Here is a 24,448-nt window from a genome sequence, read left to right as displayed (position 1 = left end):
TAATCACACATTAAAAAAACTTTCAGGAAAGGTTAAGTGCCAATGCATGGAATGGTTAAATGCCAACAATCAGCTTCAATTGTTTTTATTACAGTAAGAGGAATTTTACTCTTAATGCATAGAATTTGAAGAAAAAACTTATATAAGCTTTTAAAAGAGGCCCTTTTTGACAATTATTAATACAAATGTGAAATAAGACCCTTCAAACAAATACCAATTTCAGTAAGTTTACATACAGCAATAATTTATTCTGAAACGTTCATTTAGTTTCTGTTGAGACACGATTCATGTCTCAATAATAAAAGAGCAGCCATCTCACCTCAAATACCAGAATATACAACAAGTTACAGCATAGCAAAAATTCTACCTACTTTCAGATGTTCAGGGAAAATAGTTTCATTCAATGTTTTACAGTTACACAGATTTTTTTGTTTTGCGCACAAAATAGTGTAAGTTGTTACACTATAGCTATCTATATGCACGTCATGTGACCACAGAACTGTTAATCATTACTTCTGAAATTGAACCATCAGTTTCATTCATGCAGTAAAGCAAAGCAGGCTGGGTAAACTTGTTCATCGGGAACCATATTACTGTGAATTTCACAGCCACATGATTAATTATGATGTTAGATGGGACTCTCAAGGACTAAAACAGAATGGTTTTTTGCATAAATACCAATTTCTCCCTGATGTAAGTTTAGTCAGTTTATTATCTAGAAATGATTGATAACAGCAATATATCATATCTTCTATCTGTAGTGTTATTTTAAGACAAGCAATAATTAAAGGATGCTGGGATGGGATGCTACTTAAATACATGAAAAACATACTGTACAAATATACTTGGCTTTACCGTTTTCTTCCTATCAAGAGTGCCTCCCAAAATACGACCAGTGAAGACAAAGTATACTATCAAATATGGCTTCCAGAACAAAAACCCTCTAACAGGAATCAAACCTATGTACAACATTTTTCAGTCTTTTACAGTTTCACTTGAAACAAAATTTCTACAGAGCAGTTGTAATTACCACCTACACACTCTTCCTTTCCTCCTTCCCGCTCTCCTCAGACAGACGTCACAAGGTAAGACCCGGAGTGGCGCTTAGGACTCTGAGTCCCGCCGGGCTCCGCGCTGTCGGGCTTGGAGTCGCGTTTCTTTGTGGTGGTACTCACTGGCGTTGGGATCTGAGACGGTCGGGCTGAGGTGCCATCTGCGCTGCTTTTCCTCGGGCTTGGGTTGTAATTAAAAGGGCTCACCCTGGCAGCGACGGTCCCACTTGGTGAGCTGTGCTTGCTTGAGCTGCTAGAACTAAACGGGGTACGCTCAGCTATAGAACTTTCATTAGTCTCGGATGCAGGGACAGGGTTATTACTTTGTCCCGGCTTTGCCTCAGTTCCTTTTTGGTCTGGGGGATCTACCTGAATAAAGGAATTCAGGCGGTTTTCCAGACCCATGGTGCGTGTGGGGGCGCTACCATTGCTCACATTTTGTTTTCCCTGATTATCTTTTGAATCTTTAGGGTTCGGGTTTCCCTTTTCTGAAACAGTGTCAATCACGGGGGGAGTATTTCCTGTTGGAGATCTTCCAGATCTAGGGTTGTTAATGGGGCAATCCTCAATTCTTACCCAAACATCCTCTGTTTTAGAAACAGCAGGTGCCATTTGATAAATCAGAGTCTTTGATTCAGCACCATTTGTAGCACCTGAAGAAGTGGTCTGAGAAGTACTACTTGTGGGAGAAATTTCACTTTCTTTTATTTTTCTCCATGTTCCTTTTGTGGATACCTGGTTTTCTTTAGTTTGTTTGCTTCCTGAAATAGAGTTCACATGTTTTTCGTCCTCACTTTTTGCCTTTTCACTAGATTCTGATGAAGCAGAAAGAATTGAGGATGAACTTCCAGTTCTTCTCCAAGTGCTTACTCGAGGAAGTGATGACGAGTGTTTGCTGTGCTCACGTTTCCAGGTCCCTGACCTATTGATGGGAAGTCTGGAAGGACTTTCAGAATGAGAGCGTGCTATATCATGGCGCTTTACTGGTCTTCCATCATTATACTCTATGGTGGGACTGAGGTTAGGTGGGAGTTTTCGCCATCCACCAGACTGAACAGACGAATGTGTAGATAGAGACATATCAGGAAGGGAAGGACTTAAAACTGGAGTATGTGCCTGGGACCGTGTTGGAGAATCGGGTCTAGAAGACGGAGAAAGAGATTCAAATGAAGCAGATTCCTCCAGTTTTCTCCTTAGGGTTGGGCTTGGAGCTTCTTTGATGAAAGTTGATTGGCGTACTAATACAGGTCTCTCTGACCTATCGGATTCACTTCCACTTGACTTTGTTGAAGACATTCTAGAAAGTTCTACTTTTTTATTGGATCCATTACTATTACTCATTTGATTTAGCCCTTTGGAGGCAGATTCACTTCTTGGGATACCACTGCCATTCTTGGATAAGCCCGTTTGTTTGGTGAGGTTCTGCTGGCTCATCTGTCTGCCAGGAGATGTGTAAGACATTTTCCCAGAACCTGAGGACTTAGTTGAAGCAGTACTAGGGGATGACGTCCTTGGTAGTTGAGATAATTTGTTAGGGGGACTTATTCCATTTCTACCAGGAGAGATTGAGTTTCGCCCTGGAGACTGCATTGGTCTACTTAATGGTTGCTGGGCAGGTCTTGAAGGAGTGGAATCTCTAGATCCTGATCTAGAAGGTCCTTTGTTTGATCCCGCTGTCTGGGATGCCTGCCTTGTAACAGGGCTTAATTCTGACTTCACTGATGGCTTGGTTCCTCTGGGAGAGGTGGTAGCCGCCTGACCTTCGCTAGGGCTTTTGGAGGCTGGAGTCTTGAGGGGTGGGCCTTTTTTAGAAACCGGGCTTGTACTTGAAGAGCTATTCCGAACTCCTGGAATATGAATCATTGTCCTACCTCGAGAGATTGCAGGCATGTTTGTTTGAAGGGGTTGTTTCATTTGGCTCGAAATTTCCGAATTAGACCGAACTTTCCCAGTAATCAAACTTTTATAAACCTTTTTGCCTCCTTTTATTCCTTTATTTTCAGATTCTAGTTTTTTAGTTTCCAATGTACTTTTCTCCCCAGGTTTTAGAATTCGTGGGCCTTTATTACTCGTAAAGGGTTTTTCTTCTTGATCAGGTGTAAGATGAAATGGTGATCCCAGAGAGATGCCCGATTTCAGTGAAAGGATGGAATCTGAATCAGACGAAGCTTGTCGAGATAAACATGCGGCAGCAGCAGCTTGATGTAAACTACTTACTATGGAATTTGCACCTTCCTGAATAGCTTTCCAATCAAAATTTTCTGAATCTGGGGATAAACCATGTTCTGAATCTGGTCTCTGTATATCTTTCAAATCGAGTGTCAAATCTTCTGCTAATATGCCACCCATATTTCTGGGACTATGCTTTTCATTATCAGCCTTGAGCCTTGAAGGCTTTTTCTTTTTTGGCATTGCAGAACTTATGCATTCCTGCAGCAGGTCATCTTCAGAATCAATACTAAGAGAACTGAGAGAACTGTTTCTTGAGAAACAGACAGGGGTATCTTCAACGTGAAATGATTTAGGAGCATATCCTGATGCCTGGGGTTTACTTGCTTCTCCCTGTGAGTCAGGGGGCTCTGTCTCTTTGATAGGTTCATTTTCCTTGTTGTTGTTGTTGTTTTCCTGATCAATGTCACTAAGAGAGCTTAGAGAGGAATTTCGAGAAAAGCAAACTGGAGTATTTTCAATAGCGAAATTCTGTAATTTCTCATCTGTTGCTGCCCCTCTGTCTGGTATATCTTTGGAGGACTGGGGAAAAGTGGACTGCTTCTGCAGCACGGATTTAGACTGACCTCTATTTATTGGCTGCTTTGTAACAGCTGGTGTCTTATTAGCTGATTGTTGGTTTGAGGTTAGTTCTGTGTGGTTGGTCACTGTAGCTTCTGATTCTTTATTTTCCTTCCCCTTTCTTAATTCAGCCTTTTCCCTGGAAAGGTCAACATCATCATCATCAAAATCTAGAGAACTCAAAGAGTCATTTCGTGAAAAACAGTATGGAGTGCCTTCAATGGGTGTGTAATGATGAGGTGAATCAAAAGTAAAACTTCCTCTGACTCTGTCTTCATTATTTGGCAGTTTATCATTGAAGTCCTTGGAATTATTTTTCAAGTGCTGTTTCTTTGAATCTTTGTTTTCCGAGAAATTTCTTTCAGCATTTAAATTATTTTTTGAGTCTGTGTTTTTTCTTACACGTGTCCTGTATTCAGTATTTTGTGGTATAGGTTTTACTGGTGAAGTAAGTTTCTTTGTCTTACCATCTAATTGATTTTTGTTAGTTCCAGATGAAGACATAGATGCTTGTTGGACCTGGTCCATAATCTTTTTCACACGGAAAGGCTTGTGACTTTTTCCTTTGGGCATAGCAGAATTAATGCATTCTGCAAGAATATCACCTTCTTCTGTTTTATTGTCATCTAGTTCAGGTACAGTGACAGATGAGGCTTTCCCTCTTTGAGCCTCATCTGTACTTCTGCCTTCAGTAGGAATGGTATCTCGTTTTTCAAATTCACTTGATTGTGCCCCTGCTCTAACCCCTTCTCCAGCAGCTAACTCATTTGGAGGGGATTCTATCGTTAGATCACTCAGAGATGTAGCTGTGGAAAAGTTTATAGGTGTCCCTTCTACACAATACACCCGTGGCATATCATCTCCTGGTGTAAAACTAACATGCTTTTGTGCCTGTAACCTGTTTTGTGACGGCAGAAGTTTGTATACAGGCAGCTGACTTGGTTTCCTTGCCACAGGTGGAGGTAATTTCGAAGTAGTCTGGGCTGGTTTTTTGGCTTTGCGTGAAGATTTTGTTGGCATGGCAGAAATTATACACTCTTCTAGTATTTCAATATCATCATCATCTGACTCATCTAAAATATCTTTTTCAGAGTCAGTGGGTTTTTCTGCCTCTTTTTCCTGGTTTTCATTTGATTCTTCAGGCTGCTCACTTTCTGTTTCATTCCCATTGTCATTTTCCTGAACTGGAGGCATTATTCTTAGTTCCACATCTTTCTGAATAAATGGCTCATCAAGGCTCAGAGCACTCAGGCTAGATGAACAAGAAAAACCATCAGGAGTACTCTCTGTGGCAAAATGTAACAAAGTATCAGCATCTGGAAGAACCTGGACCCTCTGTACTGCAGCATTTACGGCAGCTTGCTTAGGTCCACTTTCTCTCTTTTCAGCACTAGGTGCTTTATTTTTAGGTACTTCTTGCTTCGTTTGAACTGTCTGAGGAGGAGGGGGAGGAGGAGGAGGGGTTTTACTTCTGCTTGGTGGCATGGTTTGTCCAGGGCTATCTGGGAGGTCACTGGGGCTTATAATGCCACTCACCATTCCACTGCAGGGTTCACTCTGAACAGAGCTGGCAATTGAGCGACTCTCAAAACTATCGAGTGAACTGACTGAAGTACATCTGCTAAACATGAGTGGGGTCTCCTGAACGTAGTGCTCTGGTGGACTTTTGGGTGTCTGAGCACCACTCTTGGAAGGAGATTTGGCCCCTGAAGAAAATTCAACAGCTTTGTGCCTGGCTGACTCTGAAGACAGACCAGAAGCCTGGAGTCTGCTGGATTTGGTTCTAACGTGCTGTGACACTGCTGGAACTTTACTCACAGAATCTTCATTTGGCCTAGGTCCGCTGTTGTCCTTGATTTCGGCTATTTGCAGAGAGTTAGCGGGATCTGCTTCCTGTGTGGTCTGGTCACACCCTATTTCATCTTCAGCAGATGACAAAGATGATAATGAACTGCATCTCGAAAAACATATTGGGGTATCTTCTACACAGTAAGTCTGTATTGTTTCTTGGTTGATAGAGGGAACTTTGCAAGAGGAAGAGGTGGCTTTTGGGGTCTGACTACTTCTGCTTTGTGCTGAGCTTGGATGCAGCTGATTCTGCCTTTTGGCATTAGATGAAGGTGTGGAAGTATTCTCGCTGCTTGAAGAGATGTGTTCAGTTTTTGTGCTCTGTCCAGATGAATTCTTTGAGAATGAAAATGCCGGTTTCTGTGAAGAAGGAATGTCTGTGGTGTATTTTAAACTATAATCAATGGGCTGATCCACGTGATGTTTTTCTTCACTGTATTTTATGCTATAATTGGTTGGTCTCTCTTCTTCCTCATGCTGCCCTTCCTCAGAGTAACGTTCACTGTAGTTGGTTGGTTTATCATCTTCATAGTCATCTTCTTGACACAAAGACTGGTTCACATTTTGACTAATTCCATGATTAGAGCCTACTCGATTTGGTTCAGATCCATTGGCTGCTCTTGACCTGTACGGGGAAACACATTCTTGCTGCCCAAAGTGTGGTTGGAACTTGAGATGTTTATCATCAGTGCTCTCAGGATATACAGGATAAGCTGTGCTTTGACTCCTTGATTGTCTCTGCTCATTCGGTTTTATTTCATCTTCTAGTATATGTTTGGGTCTTGCCCATCTTTCATTCTGTGAAGGGCTCTGCCTCCCAGAGTTCAACTGTTCATCGGAATATTTAAGACTATAATTTATTGGTGTATCTAGTTCTCCATCATTATCATCCATATGATTTGCACTATGTATTTTATGGGCTAGGTCAGCTGGATACTGACCATAGCTGCAGAATTTACTTTCATCATCTTCAGAATAGGATTCAATTGAAGGTTTCATCTGACCTCTTTTACCATAACCATCACTACTGCTGACACTATTTAAACTATCATTTGAAGACCTCTTATATTCTACTTTGGCATATGGTATTGGACATGTTCTGTTTGAGTTTTCTGACTTGGTAAAGTTGTAAGTGTTGGCATGTGTGTGGGCGGTAGAGCTTCTTCTTAGTGCATTCCTCTCATCTGTCCCACAGTGTAGTTCTGTGGTAGACCCAGAACTTCTGTCTTCCTGGGAGGTATGAATGGCTGATACTTCTTCCATGACTTTGGCAATCTGGGCTGCAGTGGTAGAAATCTGCAAACCTCGCTTTGAAGAGGTTCCTGGATTTTCTGTTGCTGGGTGGTAGTTGCCTAGGCTAATACCTCGTTCTCTCTCCAAACTTCTATCTTTCTCAGAACGAGAGCTATCTAAACTTCCTCTTGATGAAGAAGAGCTGGGCAATACTGTAGTATTTAAATACGGTGACAGGACAGTCATGTTTCCAGTATTAAAATTGTCTGACCTGTTATCATCATGTCGGTTGCTATCAAAACCATAGTCACCATAGAGATTTTGCTTGTGTCTCTGCTTGCTACGATGAGATGCCTTGGGACTTAAATTGTCAATATTGTCAAAAGTTTCTGATAAATGCTGAGCATCTAATTCTGCTTCCAGGGCCTTTTGTTTCCTGACATGAAGAGAAGGCAGACTTGAACCAGGAGACATGATATTGGCATCTTTATACTTTGCAGGTCTATTTGCCATGAGATTCCTTAAAGCTGCAGCACTTCCCATAGCAATCATCTTGTGCTTTGAATGAATGAGGTTCTTGAGCATGCTGACTGCTCCCATGTCCCACAATGCTTCCTGGTCTTTAGGGTTTCTTGCTGAGAGATTCCACAAGGTTCCACATGCATTACTAACTATTGTCAAACTGTGAGATTTCAAGTGTTGTAATAAGGTCTGTAAGCAATTATTCTCTCTTAGGATTTGCCTGAAATAAAAATAAGATATTACAAAAGTAAGGTAAAAATCTGTTTGCAGTGACAAATAAAAGGAAAGAGAACAAATTTAAGTCTAAAGATAACTGCTAAAACTTCTAACAACAGGCATAATAAAACTACACCAAATTATATTCTAAATTTCAAGCACTGCCCATCTCCTTTTGTTCTACCTTAGTTTATTTAATGTTTATTGTTTTATAGTACTCATCTGTCAGACTAAAAGATAAAAATGTTCAGTTTCATCAATTCTGCATTTCCTATTCTGACCTAACAGCTTTAAAACTTTTTGAAGCAAATATATATCTACTTTACATAGTGACAGAGTTTCTCAGTTTACTGAGTATAAATATATTATGAAATCTTAGCTGAACAGGGAGTCTGGTGATTTAACATCTGGGTGGGTTCCACAATGTTGACAACAGAGCCATCTCAGAAGAGGTAGAGAGAATTAATTGATAGATCTTTACAAAGTCAGGGAGCACACTGTAAGCTCAGGTCAGCAAAATGACTTTTAGATAATCTCTCTCTGGTTTGAATTTGTAATACTGATATTCCCCCTTGTAAGTGGTTTTGGGCAAATGGTGTGTGTAGTTTTTCTAAAAATAAAGTGAAAGTTTTAAAAACATTTAAAAACAAGAGTTGAGAGTCAGCATAATGAATGTTAGGACCTGAAGAGCTATGGCTTATTTAATGCGTGGTAGAATGAAGTTTCCCGAGAGCATAGTCAGCTCTAGCGGGCTTTAGAACTGATAGGCAAAGAGGTACAATAAGCTTTAGCATGGCAGCGCTCTCTCTGCAGTCCAGCAGACACCCGAGTGCTTACTAAGGTTAAGAATTCTTCCATGGGAAGAGGCTAGGGCTGTAAGGCTTGTAGTTTGTGCATCAAAAACTTACGGAAAAGATGTTTACACTGTTTACACAGCCCTTTTACTACAAGTACCCCATAGTCTTTTTTTTTTTTTTTTTTAATGAGAGAAGAACAATACAGGATAAAATAAATAAATACACTGTGAAAGATACTATATTTTTGCTGAGATAAGGCAAAGCTCAAGTTCTGAAAATGTATGCCTTGCATGTGAGGTGTTCTGTTAGGTTTTACAGTTCTAATAAATTGGACGAACGGCTGCTGGCTGAAAAACATTTTGATTACTGATATTATGGCTCCACAAGAAAAATGTGAATCATTGTACTTTCTGGATCATAACCACAAGTTTTTTTTATAACCTCATATTTCCTTAATCCACACTACATATAGGAAAGGATTTTGTTCTCTGTAATATTTATGGCTTTCATTTTTTATTCTACACATGGGCTATATCTCTCAAGTATCACTGGTTTATTTTTAGACATCTTTGTGATACTATGAACTTTTATTAGCATAAATGTTAATGAATAAATCAGGTATTAATAGTTATAGTTTCATTGTCATAAATGTAATTTGGCTCAGAACTTGCATAATTACACAAAACACTGCTCAGTTAAGTCTTTCTGAAGATGAATCTTACAAATTCATTTAAAAGTAACATAAAACTCTGTATTTACCTGTGGTCCTCATTTGTAGCTATCAAGCTGGATACATTCCGTAATATCCCACCTCCACTTTCAATAATGGCTAAAGTATTTGTCTGGCTGCGATAAGTGAGAGTGCCAACCAGAAAGGCAAGCGCACCACCTACAGCACATATGTCAGCTTTATTCTCCGTGCAGTGTGCTGACAGATTCCATAAGGCACTCAGTACGCTTTTGAGGGTTGATTCCTATCAAGAAACAGAATATATGTCATCTAGTTAAGAGCTGTAACTATAACTCTTAGAACTTCTATGCTTACTTCTATAGAGAAAGCTCTCTTTTTTTTAAACATCCCCTGGTAAAGCATTAGGAACGCCTCACTTAAAAAAACTTTCATAAAATACCAAACAGAACTTAAGACAGTGATATCCCCATGAAACAAGCAGAACACAATATTAAAACAATGACCATCACATTCATCTAAACAATGAACGTGAAATGTTTAGATGGTACACACTTATCTCAAGGAAGTTCATATTAGAAAATGAAACAACTGATGCGCATTCTGAAAAGATAACATTTTCAGGATACTATAAACTAGAAAAAACCCTCTCTATGCTGATTTGAAAAGATATTCAGACCTATCATTAAATGAAAAGAGCACGTTGCAGAGAAGTATGTACAATATTGTTGTTTGTATAAAAAGACACATCCATATTTATGTGTGGTTGATGCAAAAGTAACAATTTATTAAAATGGAAGAATACTGGAAATACTCCAATTTCTTAAAATCCTCAAAGAAACAAAGTCATTATAAAAAGGAGAACTCCCTGATGTACAGTATCATAGTAAACTGTCAATTTATAACTGCCAGAGAAGACACTTTGAGTATACAATTAAGGATGTTTGGTTAAAACTTGCCATGCTCCTGACATCACTCTTCTTACTAAAAATCAATCAGGGAATAGAGGAACATTCATTAGAAACCTACTCTGTGCCTATCACAGTTACAGGTACTCTAGAAGATACAAACAGAGCAACTGACACTTGCTTTGAAGGTACTGTTTACTTTGGGGGAAAAAAGTAACACTATACTTAAAATCAAGGGCTCTAATGAAAACTGCCATGGAAACTTAAGTCAAATAAATGAAATAATTTTTGGGGGAGAGCAGCTCTGCAGATAAAAAGACATGTACCTTCAGAGGAGGCAGGGGAAGTAGAATGAGTAAAGGCATGGAAGTGGGAATAAGCAAGGGAAGAGTAAATAACAGAAAGAAGACACAGAAGAAGTCAAATCCACATTGGGACAGTATGGGAAGTAAGGTCAGACAGGGAAAAGACGGCCCTGAATGTCATGGCAAACATTTTGGGCTCAGCCCAATCAAGAGCCATTGTATTCTCTTCTTCAGGATATTAAATGAATAAAATAGATACTATTTACCATGAGGCAGAGAAGAAATGCATTCACCACTGAAGATGTGAAAAGGACAATAGCTCAATTTTAATTATAATGTGATTGAGGAAATGGGACAAAGTATCTTGAGATCAGAAAAAATGGCAACAGTTTAGAGGAGTGAGCTAAACTTACAACTGACCTAGAGATGAGAGTTTAAGGTAGGAAAACAGAAGTTGCTCTCTTTGGGACTACATGTAGGGGCCAAGGGTTTTGTTTCAAAGGAGCTTTATAGTTAGAGGAGACAAGATGAAACAATTAGATGTTGGAAGTATAGGTGGTAAAAACAAAGGGAGGAGATTCAGTAAGGTATGTGATCAAAAAGTATCAAATACAGGTACAGGTAGAAAAGTGATACCCTAGTTAAGCTATAAATCTAGATTTTTGTTGGCAGCAAATTTACAAAGGACTGAGCAAGATGTGGCCAGTTAAGAAATGAATGAAATGACTACTAGACTGCTTGTTCAGGGCTTTGGTTGTTACAGGAGACTCTCTGAAGAAGTTGGAAGAAGCAATGAAAATGAACATTTTTATTTTCAAAACATCGGGCTTCTTACAGATAAGTGAAACATTAAAAAAGCCTCCTTCTCTACAAGCAGTAGAGAAAGTATGTAGGGCCAGAGTAACGGACGAGCAGTTCTGAGTAAGCAGCAACGCCCAGAGCACAGGGCGCAGGTGGAGGAAGAGGAAGCACCAGGACATGGGGTGAAAAGGACGCAGGGCCTGGGGAATATGGGAGGTAGCTTTGGTTCTTGTGGCTGTGAGGAGTAAATAAAGTTGAGAATGAAGAGATGACAAGTTAAAAAGAGAAAGAATGTTCATATTGGCTGTTGCACTGAATGTAGAAAAAGATGGAAAAAATAAAATCTAATACCATTAACCAGAGCAAGACCAAGTCAGAACTGGATATTGTAACTTTCTGATGGGCTAGTTTTTCCAATATTGGGCTTACATTAAAAAAAAAAAAAAATTTTTTTTTTTTTAAATTAGTTTTGTTTGCTCAGTTTTAAATTAGTTTTAAGTTGCTCAGTCGTGTCCGACTCTTTGCAATCCCATGGATTGTACACTATCAGGCTCCTCCATCCACAGGATTTTCCAGGCAAGAGTACTGGAGTGGGTTGCCATTTCCTTCTCCAGAGGATCTTCCTGACCCAGGGATCGAACCCGGGTCTCCCACATCGTAGGCAGACACTTTACCGTCTGAGCCACCAGGGAAGTTCAAATTTAATTTTTTAAATTAATTTATTTTAATTGGAGGCTAATTACTTTACACTACTGTAGTGGTTTCTGCCATACACTGACATGAATCAGCCATGGGTGTACATGTGTCCCCGTCCTGAACCCCCCTCAGACCTCCCTCCCCATCCCATCCCTCAGGGTCAGCCCAGTGCACCAGCCCTGAGCACTCTGTCTCATGCATCGAGCCTGGACTGGCAATCTGTTTCACATATGATAATATACATGTTTCAATGCTATTCTCTCAAATCATCCCACCCTCGCCTTCTCCCACAGATTCCAAAAGTCTGTTCTTCACATGTGTCTCTTTGGCTGTCTCACATATAGGGTCATCGTTACCATCTTTCTAAATTCCATATATATGAGTTAACATACTGTATTGGTGTTTTTCTTTCTGACTTACTTCACTCTGTATAATAGGCTCCAGTTTCATCCACCTCATTAGAACTGATTCAAATGCATTCTTTTTAATAGCTGAGTAATATTCCACTGTGTGTATGTACCACAGCTTTCTTATCCATTCGTCTCCCAATGGACATCTAGGTTGCTTCCATGTCCTGGTTATTATAAACAGTGCTGTGATGAACATTGGGGTACAAGTGTCTCTTTCAATTCTGGTTTCCTCGGTGTGGGCTTACATTAAAAATTTATAGATGAATTTTTCTTAAAAAACTGGAAATAGAACTGCCATATGACCCAGCAATCCCACTTCTGGGCATACTACACACTGAGGAAACCAGATCTGAAAGAGACACGTGCACCCCAATGTTCACTGCAGCACTATTTATAATAGCCAGGACATGGAAGCAACCTAGATGCCCATCAGCAGATGAATGGATAAGGAAGCTGTGGTACATATACACCATGGAATATTACTCAGCCGTTAAAAAGAATTCATTTGAATCAGTTCTAATGAGATGAATAAAACTGGAGCCCATCATACAGAGTGAAGTAAGCCAGAAAGATAAAGAACATTACAGCATACTGACACATATATATGGAATTTAGAAAGATGGTAATGATAACCCTATATGCAAAAACAGAAAAAGAGACACAGATGTATAGAACAGACTTTTGGACTCTGTGGGAGAAGGCGAGGGTGGGATATTTCGAGAGAACAGCATGCATATTATCTATAGTGAAACAGATCACCAGCCCAGGTTGGATGCATGAGACAAGTGCTCGGGCCTGGTGCACCGGGAAGACCCAGAGGAATCGGGTGGAGAGGGAGGTGGGAGGGAGTATCGGGATGGGGAATACATGTAACTCCATGGCTGATTCATGTCAATGTATGACAAAACCCACTGCAATGTTGTGAAGTAATTAGCCTCCAACTAATAAAAAGAAAAAAAAAATTTATAGATGAATTTAGGGAGAAACGGTCTTTAATGATTCTCTCTCATCTATGAGAGAGAAATGATCTACTCTTCCTTTACAAAACAGGCTATGTCGACATTTATTAAAATCTTTTACACTTTTCAGTAGGCTGTCTGTTAATCTAACTTTCTTGGTATGTAGCAATTGGTTTGTATGTAGATCTTTGAGGTCCCTGAGTGATAATAAAGTGAGCTCTTCAGCTGCAATACAAGTTCCAATAACATATACAAATAATGTATACAAAAACATCTTTCTGAAAATACACAAGGTTGACTAGAAAGGAGTCTTAAAGTGTACATGGCACTACTTTTTTGTATAATTTTAGTAAGGTATTATTAAAGCGACCAATAAACTGTACTTTGATCCTCCTTCAATTTCCTCATACCCCTTGGAATCCACCCCCAACCCCAGGCAACTACTGTTCCGATTTCTGACATAACAGATTATTGCAGGTATCAATAGTTCATTCTTTTTTTTATATAGCCAAATAGTATTCCACAATTTGTGTATCCATTTACCTACTAATGGACATTAGATTTTTTTCCCTAGGTTTTGGCCATCACAAATAATCTTTATGTGAACATCTGTGTGTCTTTGTGTAAATTTAAGTTTTTGTTCCTCATGGGTGGCCAGGCTGTATGGCAGGTAAATGTTAATTTTAAAACACTGCCAAAAGTGCTCTCAAGTGGGACAGACAGACCTCAGAGATATTGCATGGTTCCAGACCACTCCAATAAAGCAAATATTGCAATAAAGCAAGTCATACCATTTTTTTGGTTTCTCAGTGCATATAAAGTTACATTTACATTATACTGTATTAACTGTCCAACAGCATTATGTATAAAGATGTACATACCTTAACTGAAAAATAATGCTGTTGGGAAAATGGCACTAAAAGACTTGCTTAGTGCAGGGTTGCCACAGACTTTCAATTTACCAAAAATGCAGTATCTGCAAACTGCAATAAAGTGAGGTATGCTTGTATACCATTTAACTTTGCTGCCAGCAGTGCATAAGAATTTCAGCTGTTTAACATCTTTGACAACACATGGTCAATTTTAAAAATTTTAACCAATATAATATGTGTAATGGTATCGCATAGTTGTAATTTGTATTTCCCTGATGACTAATCATGTTGAGTAGTGCTTACTGGCCATTCATAATCTTTTTTTCTACAGTGTAAGTACAAGTGTCCTGCTGATTCAGCAGTGTTCTAAAGGTATCTCTATGCAAATCCTGAGTATATTTGGACAGTATTGTTTTCTCCCAGTTTTGAGACATAATTGACATGTGACACTATTTAAGGTATACAGCATAATGATTTAACTTACATACATCATGAAATGATTACCACAGTGAGTTCAGTGAACATCTGTTATCTCATATATATATATATATATGTATATATACATACACAATGAAAGAAATAGAAAACTTTTTCCTTGTGATGAGCACTCAGGACTTACTCTCTTAAAAATTTTCACATATAATGATATGGTAGTGTTAATAACATTAATCATATTGTATATTACATTCTAGTATGCATTTATCTTATAACTGGAAGTTTGTACCTCCTGACCACCTTTGAACATTATCTTTATAGCCAGTTACTTAACAATATTTTTCTTCTAATAATTTTCCAGTTGATTTTCTTGGGAGTTTCCAGGTATAAAATGATGTAATTTAGAAAAAAATACATAAATAAAAAAAAAAGCCCCAGACTGAAAAGGAAATTCTGAAGAAAAAAATGTAGGCTCTGGGTCAAGGAGGGCTGGTTGGGTGAAAGGAAGCTCAGATTAGCTAAAGAGACTGGCTTAGCTTAGTTCTTCGCAAATTTCAATTAAAAAAAAAAATCAGCTTAGTTTCTAAAGTAGATATCCCACCTGGATATTACTTCCTTTTGTAAAAAAATTATTATTTGATGGATTTTTCATCTTTGGGTCTGATTACCTCTATAAGGTGACTATCAAAATTCTGGGGACTCTGGGAGATTGGGATTTGGGCAGCAAGGAATCACCTAGGGGTGGTTCTGTCCCGTTTCCCTTATGCGGCCGTCTGGTAATAAATGGAGACACTTCTGATGATTATGACTGAGGGGGGTGGCCTGTCAGTGTTTAGTGGGCAAAGGCCAGGAATGCTGCTGAGCATCCTACAAGGCACACATCAGTACCCCCAGACAAAGACTTACCTGTCCAAGGTGTCAACAGAGCTGAGTCTGAAAAACCCTGATTTACACTAGGTCACCTTGTACAGTTTCGTCTGCCTTAATACTTGCAAAGTTTGGAGCAGTCTAAGTCTAGGGACTGGTAAGCTCTTAAGAGGGTCAGAAATGAGTGAGTTTCAGAGGCGGGAGAGGGCAGCGAGAAAGTATCCAAAGATGAAATGCATATGGTAACACCAAATGTTCTCAAAGGTACCTTTTTCACTTCCAAAGCACATTCCATCAGTGCTTTCACACTTCCAACTTCACGCAAAGTCTTTTTACTATTTACATCTGCTCTCCAAGACAGGTTCCTCAAAACACTTGCAATAACCTGCAAATGGATCAATTTTAGAAGAGTTTGTTTATAAAATTATTCATACTGGTTGCTTTCTTGCTCTTAATGTTAAAAGTAAGAGTGCTAAGTTGTTTCAGTTGTGTCTGACTCTTTGCAACCCTATGGACTGTGGCCCAGCAGGCTCCTCTGTCCACGGGACTGTCCAGGCAAGAATACTGGAATGGACTGCCATCCCCTCCTCCGGGGATCTTCCCGACCCAGAGATCAAGCCCGTGTCTCTTATGTCTCCTGCACTGGCAGGTGGGTTCTTTACCACAGGCACCACCTGGGAAGCCCAAAAGTAAGAGTAGAAATCTATTAATAAATAAATTTCTTCTTAAAGCTACTACAGAGCCAGAAGGAAGTCTACAATAAAATTCTTCTCCTCTATTCCGGTGTTAATGTAGCCACAATTTAAACATGAGATGCTAAATACTGAGTCACAGCTTAAGTTAATCTAAATCAGGGTATTAAGCACTAACATCCAAGAAGAACACGTGGAATTCTTAGAAGTACCTGCTGCAAGTCCTCACTGTCAGACTTTAGCTGAGCCACGAGTGCTCTCATGCAGCCCTTCATAGAGCAGAGGGTAGCCTGCAACGTCAAGGGTTACACACGGTTAGTGACATCACAGAGCAGGGGGTAGCCTGCAGCGTCAAGGATTACACAGGGTTAGTGACAAGGCCGCCTGGGGCTGTGCTCTGTTTGTGACCAGTAAGCGTCAAATCAAGTTTCAACTGTCTCATTTTAATCCTAATGCCATAAAAGAACCAGAACCATAAATTACATAAATGAAAGACAAATACCCTCCTAATCCTTTGCAATATTCATTCCTTTCTTGGCAAACTGGAAAAATAAAGTGAATAAATGATAAGAAACGATAAGAAAAGGGTTTGAATGTAAAGTCTTTTATTTGGATGGAACTAATATGTGTCTGACACTTGCACCAATCATCAAGATTTCCAGATTTTTTACTATCATTCCCAAGAACAGTATTTTTTTTTTTTTAAATTACTTTTTGGCCTCACTAGGCAGTACATGGGATCCTAGTTCCCCAATCAGGGATTGAACCTGTGCTCCCTATAGTGGAAAAGTGGAGTCTTAACTGCAGGACCACCAGGGAAGTCTGCCCAGGAACAGAATTATAAGTGTGATTACATAAATTCACTTCTGTGTTCCATCTTTTGCCTTTGTTTAGGCATTACACATCAAATGAGTAAGGATATTGCAGTGGAATATAAAGTACAGGTTTTTATTAGTCAGTGTTTAACGAGGACAGTGACAAAAAAGAAAGTGAAAAGTAGTCTGTATGGAAAAAAAGAGCTATCTTGCTATCTTAAGAAATGGATCTTATAAAACATACCTTGTTGGCTACATCTCCGAAAGTCAAGTTTGTCAAAGCCATTCCTGCATATCGTCTTAAAGTAATACTGTAGTGGTCATTAGTAAGCCCATACATTTCACAGTCCACTTGCAATAATTCTGCAATGGCCTGTAGTCCCCCTAATTTAAAAAGGGCAAGAGGAAAAAGACAATAATCTAAAATAACACAAATGGTTACCAAGTTTATAAATTACTAGAGAAAAATCTCAAAGAATGAGAATATATGGTTTCTGTCTTCAGAATTACAAGCTACAAAAAATATTATGAAGCACTCTTGTGTAATATACTTATCAAGTACAAGTGACAACTATTTCATTTTCTGCCAGTTTCTCCACCCTCCAGCCCCTTGTCTTACTGAATAAGATGAATATTATACTCTGTTTACTGCAATACACTGTATCCTGTCAAGGAATAAGAAGACTATTTTCTACGATTAGGTCCTCTTGAATGTAAGCAGAAAAAGATAACTTTATTACTAGGACTTTATAAACATTCTTCACTGTCACACACTGTGGCCTAATTACTTTAATATATTTTTATCTCCAAAATAATTTTTAGTATCATTAGGAATACTAAAACTTCTAAGTGAAATAGTGCATGAAGCAAAGCTTATATTTTTTCTATGAAACAGAATTACCTGTTCAACTTATTACTAAGCTGTATAGAACCATTTTTATGTTTTTTTTTTTTTTTTAAGTTCTTACTTTTCTTTGATACACACAAAGTGTCAAATACCAATACTAGGATTTAGTATTTTCCTTCCCCTTGATTCCCACCACTGGGTATACTTAACAATGTCCACAGTGGTCAACAGTAGGAAGGCAAGGAGAAAAATGAAGGGAAAGGAAAGGAAAAGACATAAAGGAAGGGGCAGTAGAAAGACAACACAAAACAGCAGGACAAAAGGTGAAGCAAAATGGTGAGGGAGTGAATAAAAAGAAAAAGAAAAATGCATATGAAGGTTATTCAAAATATTATTCATCATCAATATTAATCATTATAAAACCGGAGATATTGTTTTGTCAGAGAAGTAGCTAAGGAAGAAAAAGAGATGATGAATATAAACAGGTAATTCTTGGATACTATAAGTCTAGACTGTCAGGTCATTAATCTGAAAGAGGATCTGTACGTTCATTATTTTTGTAAATGATCTAGAAGGATCTGTATGCAGAGCAATCAGCAAGTTTGCAAAACAGACCAAGTTCAATTTTTGGTGAAGAATGCCAAGCCAGGGATTTAACTCTTGGAACAGTTGTGTAAATCTTTATAACTGGCACCAGTGACAGATAAGTCTGAATGTAGGTAAATAAAAATTATTTTGGTTAAGGAAAATCCGAAACCATATTTAGGAAGATTTTCCTCCATCCACCCATGATGATGGGAAAGATAAACAGCCCATGAACAAAACAGCCAATGAACAAAACAACCAATGTCTCTATGGAGCTTACAGATTAGCACAGACAGCCATCGAACAACTAATTTAAATGTCATGATTGTGAAGAAGCACGGGGCGTGATAACAGGCAAACCTAACGTAGACTGGAAGGATCAAGAAAGTGGCTGAGGAACTAAGGTTTAACTTGAGACTTAAAGGATGAATGACTATCTACAAAGGGTAGAGGAGAAACAGTAAGGAAGCATTTCAGGCAGATAAAATAGCATGTGTAAGGGCTGCTGGGCCTGAAACATTAACATACAGCAACGAGGAGAGGCTACAAAAATGCCAGGTAATACGAGACTTTATGTACCTCACCAAGGATTTAATGCAGGAGAAAAGAATAATCAGATGTATGTTCTAAACAGATTAAGGCTATAGAAATGATTACGATTGGAAGTGGGGAGCCAGGTAAGACAAACTATGGGAGACTAGGAGTGAAGAAAGAGGCTTTGCTTGTGCCGGGGATAAAAGAATAGCAGTGGTGTAAGATGTATTTAAGAGCCAGAATTAAAGCAGTTAGCAGATACAGGGGACAGGAATAGAGTCCAAGAAACAGGAATAGAGTCCAAGAGTCTAAGACTGGCTTCAGCAAGTGGGGTGACGGAAAGGCTACCGTCTGAGAAAAGGAACCCTGGTCAAGAGACAGTTTTGGGGATGGAGGAGACAAGACTCAGTTTCCGTCAGTTGAGTCAGAAATGTCTGAAAAATCATCTCGGTGAAAATCCTGGAGGAGCAGTAAGAAAATGTGTGTAAATCTCAGGAGAGAGAACGTGGATTAAGATGTGAGTTTGAAAAACATGGTCAGGGAAGCCATGTAGTAGAGTATATAGCCTAGGGAGAGTGGAAGAAAGCCTAGTACAGAGCTTCAGAAAATTCCACTATTTAATCCTTCAGTAAAGGAGGAACTATTGTCTTGACTAGGAAACAGACCTGGGAGTCACTGTTGACTTAAAGACAGTGGCCCTGTGTACTGATCAGATCAACAAATGTTGAGAATTACAAAGCGGACCATCAAAGCCATACAGAGCACACTCTGCTTCATGCCTACATAAAATCCTGCCTGGCGCAGCAGCATATGTGACACTGTTCTAAGAAAGTAACATGTGAAATAATCTCAAGAACCTCCCAAGAAGGCCCTTGACTACTTTTGTACGGAAAAACCAAAAATATTAGGACTTGATTCTGAAAACAGTGATTAAGGAACAACATGATTAATGCCAATAAAATGATGAAGAACGTGCTAATGAAAAAAGAACATTCAATAAAACTTAGCGTATTAGATAAAAGAGAGAGACCCTTTATGATTTCCAGGAGTTAACAAAAAAAAAAAAACTTCCAGTGAACTTTAAGGCAAAGAATCTATACACTTTAAAAATGGATTCACAAAAATATGATGTGAATTCATGACAGATAGGAAAAAAATTGGTTGCCCTAAGAAATACTAGAATGTTTCAAGGTAATGTAAAGGTCATGAGCACATCCTTCCACATTTTCTTTGTGTATGTGTTAGAGAATAGTGGTCCAGATGAACCAAATATTATCTTGTACGGTATCTTATAACCTTATAGATAGTAGATGATCAATGTCTTCAGGTGACATTTACCAAAATTCTTAAACTTATCAAAACAAGATAATAGAAAGATGACAGAATTTTTTAAAAGTATATTACTTTTCTTTTACTTGGTTTAGACAGTCACCATTAGCATGAAATACCTCATTCTAAAATAAGTAGGGTTCAGCAACAATATTCTATATATTGGTAGTTTCACAAACTTTCCTGATCATAAGAATCACCTGGGCCACTTACTGGATTTCATTTTTGTTACCTAGTGCCTAGCACAGTTTCTAGGACGGAGTTGGAAATTAATAAATGTGTACATTCCTGGTATCACAGTCTAAAACTTGCAACACTAATAGTTGCAAACTTAAATGACCCTAATGGTTGTAGAATTTTCTTGCATCTACAAAAGACAGTCCTAGCTGACTGGGCTTAGGAATTTTTCTTCATCTACTTGGGACTTCTTTCCTCCTGTCCCTCCCTGTCAGATCCCTTGTGCTACCTGACTGTATCTATCCACAGTCTACACACCTTGTTTCTTCTTTGGCTCCAACGCAAAGTCAGAGGCTAGGAGTGAGAAGGTAATCCCCTGTGGCTACATCCCCACAGTCACACCCCCAGAGGCCCCATCCTGCTCCTCACCTGAAAGCCCCTGCCCTAGCTCCTGGGATGAAATGCCCCGGGTAGCCTTCCTACCTGAAGAAGGAAGAGGAACAAATACTGAGTCTAGATTTCACTTGGAAATTCAGATGATTAATGTGGGTCAGTCCTAGTCTACAGTTCATTGGAACACAGGGACATTTAGAGAAAACATTTGTGGGAGCTTAAAACTGGATTAGTCTTCCTGTTTGTTCATTACTTTTCTCATTATTATGAGTGTTAAAAAAAACAAAAAAACCACCCAAACTTGAAATTTCACCAATGCTGGCTTGTATTGAGGAGGGGAGAACTCACAAGTGCACACTCAATTTCACAGGAACCTGGGGAATAAGGGAAGAGAATCAAGTGGGCTACGGCCTGTGGGGAGAAACGTACAGCTGGGGGCAGGCGGAGACCAAGTACACACAGCCTCCCAAAATGACGGTCTCGAGGGGACAGCACTCATTCTCAGCCGTTCAGGTTCTCTGTGTCTTAAGAGACTCACAACTTTGTCACTTTTAAGATAAATGATGGATGAAAATGGTAAGGGTGGCAGGGATGCAAAGCGGGGCCTGGAATGAAAGGTAACATAAACAGCACAAAAAGCAAGGGCACGGCTACACCAAGATGGAGACTCAGTGCGTGCTTCTTGCTTGTGGCACGACTACAGCGATCCAGGTTCACATGAGATGGCTCAGCATGATGCAACTTACAAATACCACATGTGCAAAATGAACCTAGAAACCAAAGAGAAACCATCACATGAAAAATGGGGGCCACAGAGGCAGGTTCTGTAAGGTTCAGAGTATGTGAGAACACATACCAAGAGTAATCCTTCCAAAATTAATGGAATGTTTTCTAACAGAAATTAGAGAATAATGCTTTTCCATTATTAACGAGTTTCAGAGATACCAACCACACTGCTTATCATGAAAATCCAGTAAAGTACGGATAACCATGAAGATAAATGAGAATCTTAATAATAATTCCTTCCTGTGTCCATCAGAAGTGACTGAGTTCAAGAATAATTACAAAGCTCCACATCATCACATCTCAAAACGATTCAAATTACCCTCCCACCAACTGTCACCCAGAGTCTACCTTGACAATATTGGCAAGAGTGGCCCATTTATTTATTCATTTTTGCCCATCTCTGGCTAAGATTTTAAAAACCCAAGTTAGGCTATAAAACGGGAGCAGTTTCTGTCACTTAGGACATTGTCTTCTTTGGAAACCAGTCACTTGCTACAAGGAAGAAACAGATGGTAATAGAAGTTAGTGGCCTTATATCCTAATTCAACAATGACGAAAAATCTTCAGGATTCTTCTATGGCATTAAGAAACATTTTTATCTTACCAAGTTCATTCATTGCATGTCTATGCTCTTCATCAAATGAAAGTTTCATTAGAACACACACAGCAGGACAGATCTGATGTTCAACAGGAGCTGGCACTGAAAAATAAAATTGACATAAACCATAATGCTTTGTTTTCTCAAAGTAGTGATGTTTATTATACCTAAAAAATACTGAGTTTGCAGGTATACTTCTCATGCATGGTAGCTTAGTGAATCAACAAGTATTTGCTGAAGAGATGAATAACTACTATACACAGGGAAAGGAAAATATAGGTAAAGGGCTTTTCTTGGTTCTATAAAAATGTTTACCCCTCATCAGCCTTTCACCAAGTCTGTTGGACTAACTCCTATGTAGGTTTATGCTATAATTCAACTAATAACTTAAAAAAATTATATTGGTTATTTGAAATAATAAAAACATTTTGGTATAAAACTATTTATTTATAATTTCTATTTTCAAAGCTGAAAGGCACATGGCTGTATAGAAATGTATAGAGAAACCTAGTGCAACTCTAGCAGAGAAAGTTTATTATATAGACACCAAATAGTAAATAAAAATTTAAAGGAAAAGTGTCTAAGAAAATGTACTTGCACACTTAGTGTTATGCATAAAGTTTCAAAACTGTTACTTGAAATAAAAATTTAAAAACCAAGTCTGTTTTTCAGAAGTAATAGTATTTATTCTATTTAACTTTTCTGAGAACAGGTATTAAGAGCACACAATACAAGTCATTACATAATTGTGGACAGCCAAAGAAAACAATCCAGAAAGATAATGTTCTTCCAGTAAAGCAACTTATTAATTCTCCCTAGCCCTAGGACAAACAGAAAGGACATTTCTGCTATATTCTTACTGTTGAAAAATTTTTAATTTTAAATAAATTCACCTTTATACCTAATCCTAAGAGAAATCTACTAAATCTTTATAGATCAAGTTCTCATCATCAGTCTTTCTGCTGCTCCCCCAATCAAGATACTGACTCGATAGTCCTCTGTTGTGTGTATGTCTATGTGTGGGTTCTTATCAGGTGAAAGGAGGTCTTACCTTATATACTTACTGCTTTTGGTTCTTCCTATAGGAATGAAGTAAAGTTATCTCCCCAAGGGTCCCAACTCCCATGATCCCTGCTCCTGGGGGAGAGGGTTTCTCCCTGAGAAAAGAGCTGGGTGGCTGATCACCCCAGCAGCTGGGGCCCCAAGGCCTGGAGATAGACGGTGCAGTGGGAAGGACACTGGGCTGAGGGTCGGGGGTCTGGGCTCTGGTCCTGGATCCCCCACCCACGACCTGTGAAGCCACAGGCAAGTCTTTTGGCCTCTCTGAACCTCAGTCTCTTCATCTGTAAAGTGAAGATGATAACATCTTCCCTTCCTACTTCACAAGGTTGTTGTAAGGATCAAATAACAGATATAACACAGCTCTGCACCCACTGAGTAACGCGATGTGCAAATATAAGAGAACGGCTTGGTCACTCACAGCTGAAGGAACTTATGTAAAGTCACTTGCCTGAGCTTAATCTCAAGAGAAGGAGAACATAATCGCTCAAGTTCTTTCTAGATCAACTATGCTATGACTGTTTAAGTCTACTTTGATTTTCTGTTATTTTCTGGTTGCACTGTAGTGCACACAACATTTTCCTTTGCTAACTTTTTTTCTAGGGAAATAGAGAAATTAAGCTTTAAACTATGTGAGCAGTGCAGGTGGCTAATATGAATTTCCCACTCTGATTCATAAAGACACCGTCCTAATTAAAAAACTTTTCATTTCAAAAACTTTTACATTTGCTTTATCACATGCACCATATGGAACATACTTGGATTTTTGTCCTGGTCCATGCCTTGTTCATGGGCTTCCTGCCACTCCCAACAGGTTTCACAGTAAGCTCGTATCTGTTCCAAAAGATGAAGGACTCGGATTTCACGCCTGCCTCTCTTGTCATCAGGCTGTGAGTGAATGATGTTGTGGAGTGCTGCACTGGCCCTGGCCCGAGCCTCTTTACTGCCCCGGGAATTTCCCAACAACACAGAGTCTTTGTCATTGCCATGTAAAAGCTGGATGAGGAGAGGAAGACATCCAGACTGTCGCATGGATATACAGCTGTCTTGGGAGCTAGACATAGCTAGCAAAGTTCGCGACATATCGTCCTTATCATGAGTACCAAGCATTGACAACAATGAATACACCATTTCCACCTGTGGGCCAAATGAGTTTAGAAACAAAATTATGACTTTAATAGCCAAAAGCCAACTCCAATGAAGTGATGAATGGGATGTTAGTTGTAACTCAAAC

General features: G+C 39.0%; 1 protein-coding gene across 15 annotated transcripts in view; it reads right to left on the bottom strand.

Annotated features, from left to right (window-relative positions):
* Window positions 1–223: 223 nt before the first annotated feature.
* The window catches only part of APC (APC regulator of WNT signaling pathway), a 123,253-nt gene continuing 99,028 nt past the window's right edge, over window positions 224–24,448 (bottom strand). For 8 of the 15 annotated variants that reach the window (XM_061158198.1, XM_061158200.1, XM_061158201.1 and 5 more), the window contains 8 exons: window positions 23,973–24,351; window positions 22,162–22,257; window positions 20,808–20,861; window positions 17,151–17,290; window positions 16,304–16,381; window positions 15,668–15,784; window positions 9,218–9,432; window positions 224–7,665 (listed from right to left, as the gene is read on the bottom strand). In XM_061158198.1, the coding sequence (XP_061014181.1) occupies window positions 1,068–7,665; window positions 9,218–9,432; window positions 15,668–15,784; window positions 16,304–16,381; window positions 17,151–17,290; window positions 20,808–20,861; window positions 22,162–22,257; window positions 23,973–24,351 (7,677 nt within the window). In that variant the 3' untranslated portion in view covers window positions 224–1,067. Of the gene's footprint in view, window positions 7,666–9,217; window positions 9,433–15,667; window positions 15,785–16,303; window positions 16,382–17,150; window positions 17,291–20,807; window positions 20,862–22,161; window positions 22,258–23,972; window positions 24,352–24,448 lie in introns of those variants that run through there. The other 7 variants (XM_061158208.1, XM_061158209.1, XM_061158204.1 and 4 more) reach the window with 4 other exon arrangements.

The sequence above is a fragment of the Dama dama genome, chromosome 12, assembly GCF_033118175.1.
Source record: "Dama dama isolate Ldn47 chromosome 12, ASM3311817v1, whole genome shotgun sequence".
In the NCBI taxonomy this organism is placed as follows: domain Eukaryota; kingdom Metazoa; phylum Chordata; class Mammalia; order Artiodactyla; family Cervidae; genus Dama; species Dama dama.
This window is presented reverse-complemented; position numbering and strand designations above follow the sequence as displayed.